The sequence below is a fragment of the Vanacampus margaritifer genome, chromosome 12 (genome assembly GCF_051991255.1).
Source record: "Vanacampus margaritifer isolate UIUO_Vmar chromosome 12, RoL_Vmar_1.0, whole genome shotgun sequence".
Taxonomy (NCBI): Eukaryota; Metazoa; Chordata; class Actinopteri; order Syngnathiformes; family Syngnathidae; genus Vanacampus; species Vanacampus margaritifer.
The window spans coordinates 8,379,227-8,387,294 of record NC_135443.1 but is presented as its reverse complement, the minus strand read 5'-3'; the positions used below and the strand labels follow the sequence as shown (position 1 = coordinate 8,387,294).

Genomic DNA, 8,068 nt, shown 5'->3' with positions numbered 1-8,068 from the left:
AATGCAATACAGTAAACCATATGCTCTTTTGATTATGTCATCTTGTCACGTCACATTCATTTGTAACCAACATTCAAAAGAAAATATGCTTCATGCATCCGTGCATATGAAGCTTTGATGCTTGATGGAGTACTGCTGTACTGTACTGTAAGTGATCCTAAAGACGTTTTTTTTTTTGCACCAGCCTTTCCATTGCAAGTGTACAGTGTCAACGTGGACTTGCATGGATTATATGGCATTAGTTTGCCCACATCAGGCTTGCTGAAGGATTAGTCAACTTGCTTTAGCAGAAAAGCAGATTTGTCAGTCATGCTGTAGTTCTCTTATTTTCTCTCTGTCCATCTCACTATTAGTCATGCACACACAAAACAAAACACAGAATTGAACCCCGTGAGGCCTTCAATTAGAGGTCAAGAAAAATTCTATGTATTTACATGTATGTGATGCACTGTAGCCTACTATTATTTATATATATGATGATGATGATGATGATGATGATTATTATTATTATTTATATATCGTCTCTGTGGCAAATTCATATTTCCGTATTTTTAGCAGTCTTGTATATGAGGCTTGATTTACCTGTTTGAACAATGTTTTTATATTTCTTCTTAAGTTTTTTATATTTCATCTTAAGTTAAGTGCGCTTCTCCCCCTGCAGGATTGCACCTAAATGAAATTAATTAATGAGCTACCATTCAAGCGGGTTTCCCCTGTAATATTATTATGATTGCAAAGGACTACAAATTCACCATACGATCGCATTAAAGATTTCCAGTTTGAGGGGTAAAAAACGGGGAAGCTGTTGCCATGGTGACTCATCGAATCGGGGCTCCATTGATGCGTTTTTTTTTTTTTTTTTTTAGAGTGGTGGAGCTTAACTCCAGGTGAAATTACTCTGCGTTGATCAAACTAACTCAAATCAGCTGTCCTGGAACTGAAAACGCAGTTTCCTATCTCAGGGTAGGTCAACTCACAGTTCAGGGTTGGTCTCAAAGTTTGTTGAACCTGCTTTGTGAAACGGACCCCAGTACCGTTACTGATACTTTGTGTGTGTGTGTTTTCAGTATAAAATCTAAATTGACATTTCTGTTGTTATCTATTGTAGTTGGTCAGGCCACATCCAATAATATTGTAAAAATCAAAACAAAAATATATATTTTTTAAATTCACACTAACAACAAATGTATGAATCAAAGTAGTTTTTTTTTTTGTTTTTTTTAATAATTAATAATTGGGCTCGGTTATCACCGTGTGTGTACCATGCTTAAGCATCCGCCGGTACAGACAGAGCAAGTAAAGGAAATGTATGGATTCTTGAATGGACTATTGATAGCGTATTGTTTCAATTTAAGTTTTCACTGGGTATACATGTCAATTTGTATTTTTAAAACCACTTTCTCTCTCTCTCTCTCTCTCTCTCTCTCTCTCCCCTAACACGCATAATATGCACACACTACTACAAAAGTAGTCATGTTCTCTGGGATAGGTCTTTGCTTCGACAGTGCATCTTTGTACGTGCATGTGTGTGCACATCTGTGGGAATATAAACAAAAACCCTTAACAAAACACTCTGTAATCTTCTTACAGAGGGCGGGATTATTTATTCAGAGAGCAACTCTGATTTCTTTAATACAACCTTTCCTGTCTAAGCAAGTTGCAGTAGTTGTATCCACTGCTCTGCTATCTAACATAATCAAAAATTGCATCTGTAAAGTAGAAAAAAAAAATCTTGAATATCATATTGTTTCAATTGTATGTGATCTGTAATATCGAGTCTGAAGGCATAGGAAAGTTTAATACTGACCAAGCAACACGTGGAACCTGAAATCTGAATGAAACAAAAAAACACAAAAAAGATAACCCATAAACGACCTTAAGATAAGAAGACACACGCTATGAAATGAAGACAAAAGACCGTTGGAAATAAATAATGAACGTGTGTGAAATATTTTGCCTATTTTGCCAGTGTGGTGCAATGTGTAGAGGAACAGAGGTGGCAAATCCAGGTTGAGAAAGTAAAAACCCTGCCACAGTTTGGCTTTAGCCCCTGATGCTAGCTAGCTAGCTCTCTAGCAGGTAAATGAGCACCAATGGAGCTAGCTAGCTATCACCTGGGGATCAAGCCAAACTGTGGCTAGCTAGTGGAATGTATCTTCTGTCCAGAATTAGTCATAACTGTTTTAATTTCCTCATTTCCTCAGTAAAGTTTTGTTCTGCGGATGTATCCTTGTGATTGTTATCGCAATTTCTGCCAGGTGTAGTCATGACTGAATAACCTCCTCTATTCCTCAAATGGGCTTTGTTCTGTCTTTGAATGATGTCCTTGAGTATTATCTCATGTCCGGTCAACTCCGGTTGAACTGTTTACTGGAAACTGTGTGGTACCGCCCTTCAAGATAGCATAAGAATATTGTAAATCCTCTGTAATCTTCGCACTTGTGAGAGGCTACAGCCACTGTCTGTAACTCACTTGTGCCCGGAATATTCTGTATAAAAGCTTTGAAGGAACTGTTCATCGATCTCCAGCCTGTATTCAGATAACCTTCTCACTACCCGGAAGAAAACGAACATGCGGAGGAAAAGATCTACTCCACAACAATAGCTAGCTCTCTAGTAGGTAAACGAGCTAAAGTAGGGTTGCCAACCGTTAACTATAAGTGCGCGTTCCGTATTGAGTTGTCTAGGGACGCACTTTGTCCCGTAATACCGTAAAAACGTCCTAAAATGTCAGTGGAATTAATGAACAGTGCCCTTTATGAGACAATTTAAGGTAACGTTCCAAGGGCCTCCTGCACTGTGACCGATGAGCTGACAGCATATTCATTCTAGTTGGCAACCCTAGGCTAAAGCCAAACTGTGGCAGGGATTCTTGCTAGCTAGCTAGCTCTCTAGCAGGTAAATGAGCACCAGAGGAGCTAGCTAGCTAGCACCTGGGGCCAAACTATGGCAGGATTTCTACTTTCTGGGCCTGGATTTGCAACCTCTGTAGAGGAAGCAGGGCACTCCCCATAGACATACGCAACCACTAAAAATCAGCCATTTAAAATGAGAAAAATACTCATGTACATTTAGGCAGTTCAAACATTTTGATAAATGATTTATAATTTTAAATGTAAAGGAGTAATAATACACGAGTTGACTTTCCCTGTGATGTTTACTGTGTGCTTCACAGGACATTTGCATTTAGATGTGTGTGTTTACATTTTATGTGTGTCAAAGTGTGAGAGGATTTCTCCCCGTCTGAATTTCAAACCCGCCTAATCATGCTGTTGTGTAAAAATATCCTTTTAACTGTTCCAGTCAAATCCAGACCATCAAAAGAGACACAAAGCAGCCTCAGTGGTCCATAAATAAAGGAATAAACATGAAATCCCGGAAGGATTTACAAGACAATGACTGGAGTAACAACACATCAAAAAGACGAGAACACAGTTTGGAGTGTGCACCTATATGTCCAATTGTGTGTGTGAGTGTGTGTGTGGCCTTTCTGCTCTGCCAGCATTGCACACCTGGGCAAGAACAGGAGAGAACTGGATTAGTGCAAAGGCTTTACACACGAGACGTGATGCCTCAGTGTTGTTACGTGGCACGCTCCACCGCAGCTGCAGATCAATTGTGACACCTCAATTTCACTGACCATGACAAGTCTCAAGTTCTTTAAACATCGACCTGTCTTCCTTCTTTTGCTGTTTGCCCAGCTCCCTTTTCTGTTCAAAAAATAAAAGGATCTTTCTGATTTCCCTGCAGAGAGGTCAAAGAAAGTGTTCCCTTTGAACCCAATGAAGTAAAGTGCCTTTGAGTCAAAGTGCATGTTTACAGGGTGATCAATGTTATTGCTCTTAATGACATTACTAACAAGTGACAGCCCCCCTTCAAGTGGTGTTTTGTGTGAGCCATCATTATTTTATTTTTCCCTTACAGCTACAATTTGTTGTTTCCCACAAGCCTCATTAATTTTTCATGGAGTTTCGAGGAATCGCAGCTTCAACGAAAGCAAACAATTAAATCTTCCATATGGGGTGGTTTATACACTGCATGAGTGCTTCGGTGACCTCCAGAATTTGCAAGCCCAGTCACACATCAATCAGCCAATCTTCAAGGTACTGTATGTTCATCAAAAATGTATCAGGTGTCCCTGTGAATCGTACTGGATATGAAACACATCCAGCTTCAGTTATCTGTTATATATTGACATACCAAAAAGTCTATACACAGTTTGAACAATGAATTAAAGAGCCGACCCAGCCGGGATGGCCCATTTTTCACTCAGAAACTGTCTTTATGTATTTTTTGATCAGGAAAATGATTTTAGCTTGCACTTTCAATATCATCAATTTGTTTAGGATAAATCAATAAATAGCTAAGTAATTAGAAGACATCCATTAACCCCTAGGCGTTATTGTGACCATTTTTTGGCTTTTTGTTGGTTCTGACCAAGTCATTTCAAAATAAAATACTACCCACGGGTTTAAAGAATGCTAATAGATGTTCGCCTCCTCTTCCCAGGGCTTGGTGGGAGTCAGAGTCGGAACCTGGCACAATTGCGCATGCGTGGAAAAAAAAAAAAGCCAGGCTACCAACTAACCGTCATTTGAATGGCTGAGATTAGAGTCGTGACAGTTTTTGCGTAACTGTACACCTTAAAGCTTGCAAGTCAGTAAACAATACAATCAATTAAAAACAGCAACTTTCCAGGGGTTGAAATGTTAGAAATCAGAGCTCATTCCATTGGATCCAATTCACTTTCAATGACCGTATGGTAGTTTAGCCTACCCACAATGCACCACGCCGCTACTAATGCACCGTGCAGTCGAGATGCGCACTTCGCTTATGCTCGAATACTTTTTACTCTTTTATTCTGAAGGACCATACCGGATGTTTCAGGGATGCATTCATTTTGTCAAGCTCGAGAGTCCAACGCCTGCGCTCACATCTGCCCGCGCCGAGTAACTCCATCTCACTCAGAGCTCATCTCTCGGTGTCTTCCTCTCCGCTCTCATACTCGTACACCTTTACACCACCCGGGGACCTTGCCGGAACGCTCGCCGAAAGAAGAGCGCCATGGCCCGCGTGGTGGGAGAAGGGATGCCGGAGACGACCGTAGGAGTAGGAGTGATGCTCAGCCGACGGAGGAGTAAAGGCAGGCGGAGAAAGCGAAAGGAGTTGTTCGCCGTACAGATGTGCTTCATGGGGATTCTGCTGGGACTCGCTGTGGGGCTCAAGAATGTGGCACAGAAAGAAGGTGAGAAACACACGAAGTCAAGTGGAGTTTTGGGGGGGATGTTTGACGGCAGCAAATGTCAAGGCTGGATTCATGATCATGTTTCTCTGTTGTCTGTTTTATTCAAAACAATAGATTTGTTCTGTTTATTTTCTAATATCAAATTGTATTCCGTCAACCACAGAATATGCCAGTTAATTTAGCTACATTTAAAACTAGGATGATCACTTATTATTATTATTATTATTATTGTCATTATTATTATTATTATTATTATTACCACAGGACAAATGGTGAGGATCTAAGACGTCAACAACAAAGTAATGCATTTGGAGGCAGAGCAATTGTCAAACCTAGTTTGTCAGTATTTTTTTTCTCTCCCAAAAATGCTCCGTGCCCTATTTTAGTGCCCAGCACAAGTCTAGTGCAAAGTGCAAACAGACTAACTGTGCGGATGAGTGCAGTTGTCTTTCTTTTGGTATTTTCGTAGACGCACGTAGTTAGAAATGAGAGTTTAGAGATCCCCAGTGGCGGATGATGTAAAGTTACTTGAAGACTGCCTTCCACCCCTGGTGGTATGTCTGCTTCGAGCTGGTCAAAATATTAGTCTACTTTCAGTGACCAAATTGTCAGGTGCGCAAGGAGTGGGTAAAAGATCTAAAATCGAACTTGCCTATAAGTGATTGTGAATTATTGTCTTATCTCTCAGGCTGCCACCAAGATATGAGTGAGTCATTTACATGGCATTGTTCAATCAGTTTTTATTCACCCAAAGCAAACAAGGGAGAGATATTCATTCAGAAGGCTTATCTCAGTGGTTCCTAGTCAGACTGGTACTCCCTCCCTCTTATTAGCTTTTGGAGCCCGAGCTATTCCAGGGACCCAACAGTGGCTATAAAGTCACTTTACAAGTCGCTACAAATTAAAATGCTTCTGCTCTACTTTCAGACATGTTGAGCCTTGACTGTTTCTAGTTGTGCAAGAACGCATGTTGAGTACTTGCCACTCGCAATAGCGTCTACATTTTTTCATGCAGCCAGCAGCGGTTCAATTCCTGGTCAGTGATGAAAAACTGGGCGGGCTGCATCGTTAAGGGGCGTCTATCATAGAAACTATGAGTGACTTGCTGTTGTGACCCCAAATGGGCCAAGCCTAAAACAACATTAAAAAAAAATATCCGGTATGATTTGGCACATCTCTGTCGCTTATATTATTTAATTGTGATTATTGAGTCTTTCACGCACCTATAAGGAGCAGAAGAAGCCAAGTTCCAAACTGTAATAGACACCCACAGTATCTTGAACCAAATGTGATACTGAATTCCATAAATTATTGCTGCATACATTATTATTACGTGACTAATTCTGACAAGCAGCGCGTGGTGTATGTGGCTGGAATGGCAAGCTCTCTCTCTCTCTCTCTCTCTCTCTCTCTCTCTCTCTCTGGCTTTTGGGTTCCAATTGCACATCTTGCCTTTTTATGTGGAGTCTGCATATTGAAGAGGGTCTTCTGCCCAGATTTAGTCATAACTGTTCTAATTTCCTTATTTCCTCAGTAGAGGTTTATTCTGCGGATGTATCTTTGTGAGTGTTATCGCAATTTCTGCCAGGTGACGGCGTGTCGGGGGGGGGGGGGGCTCCTCTATTTCCACAACAATAGGCCATTTTTCTGTGGTTGAAGTCAATGTGTTAGTATGATGTCTTTAAAGTATCTCATGTCCGGTGAACTCCGGGTGGGCTGTTTGCTGGGGGCTTTGTGGTACCGCCCTTCAAGATAGTATAAGAATGTTGTAAGTAACTGTAATCTGGGCACTTGTGAGAGGCTGCAGCCATTGTCTGGAACTCACTTGTGCCCGGAATTTTCTGTAGAAATAAAAGCTTCGAAGCAACTGTTCATCGATCTGCAGCATTCGGATAACCAACATTCTCACTACCCGAAAGAAAACGAACAGAGGAAAAGATCATTTTCTTCAACAATATTATCCCAATTCTTTGGGTTTCTCTTCTCTACAGCCTTCTAACATTCTAAAAAAAAACATGCATGGTGCAGGGTTGGCACTGGGTCATGAAACCTTTTCGCCAATGTGGCTAAACGGTATAGAAATCTCCTAGCCACATTTGAGTGTAGCTCGCCACGACATCACATGTTCATGTGGTGGCAGTGCCGCCCATTTTGCCGACATCACTACGTGCATCATGCATGCACAAGGCGGAGACATTGTAGCCAAACTAACAAAAACACAATACTTCTGGGAAGATGCATTTTTTGGGGGGGTTGTAGGCATAATTGAGTTTGAACAAGTTTCCCGAAATACCTCAGCAATTCTGCACTTAACTGATCTCAGTCTTTGCATGTTTTTTTTCTTCTTCTTGTTTTTAGCAGATTGAACACCCTAGCTCAGGGGTGGCCAAGTTCGGTCCTCGAGAGCCACGATCCAGCCTGTTTTCCATGTTTCTCTCCCCTAACACACCTGGTTCATGATCAAGATCGTTATTAGGCTTCTGCAAAGGGCTGCAGGAGGGAAACATGGAAAACAGGCTGGATTGTGGCTCTCAAGGACCGAACTTGGCCACCCCTGCCCTAGCTCTTCACAATGGTTACTCCTGCAAGCCTTTGGCCAATTGTTTTCAGACTGAAATTCGGGTTTGAATTTCCCGCCCTCTGTCTGCGGATGTGATGTCATGCGTGCATTGTGCATGCCAGAAGGGAGTGTGCAGTTTCATTTTTTGGCCACACGAGGCAGTAGCGATTTGAAATGAAATGTTCTGCATTCAGCAGCTTTAACCTTGTTTGTATTTCACCCCTTTAAATAAAAAGGTAGATGATACACGTAGAAATGACCAA

General features: G+C 41.3%; 1 protein-coding gene across 1 annotated transcript in view; it reads left to right on the top strand.

The window, feature by feature from the left end:
• The first annotated feature begins 4,916 nt into the window (after window positions 1-4,916).
• Window positions 4,917-8,068, top strand: part of slc24a3 (solute carrier family 24 member 3) — a 56,426-nt gene continuing 53,274 nt past the window's right edge. Inside the window, exon 1 of the mRNA XM_077581310.1 lies at window positions 4,917-5,245. Within this exon, the coding sequence (XP_077437436.1) occupies window positions 5,065-5,245 (181 nt within the window). The 5' untranslated portion in view covers window positions 4,917-5,064. The remainder of the gene's footprint in view (window positions 5,246-8,068) is intronic.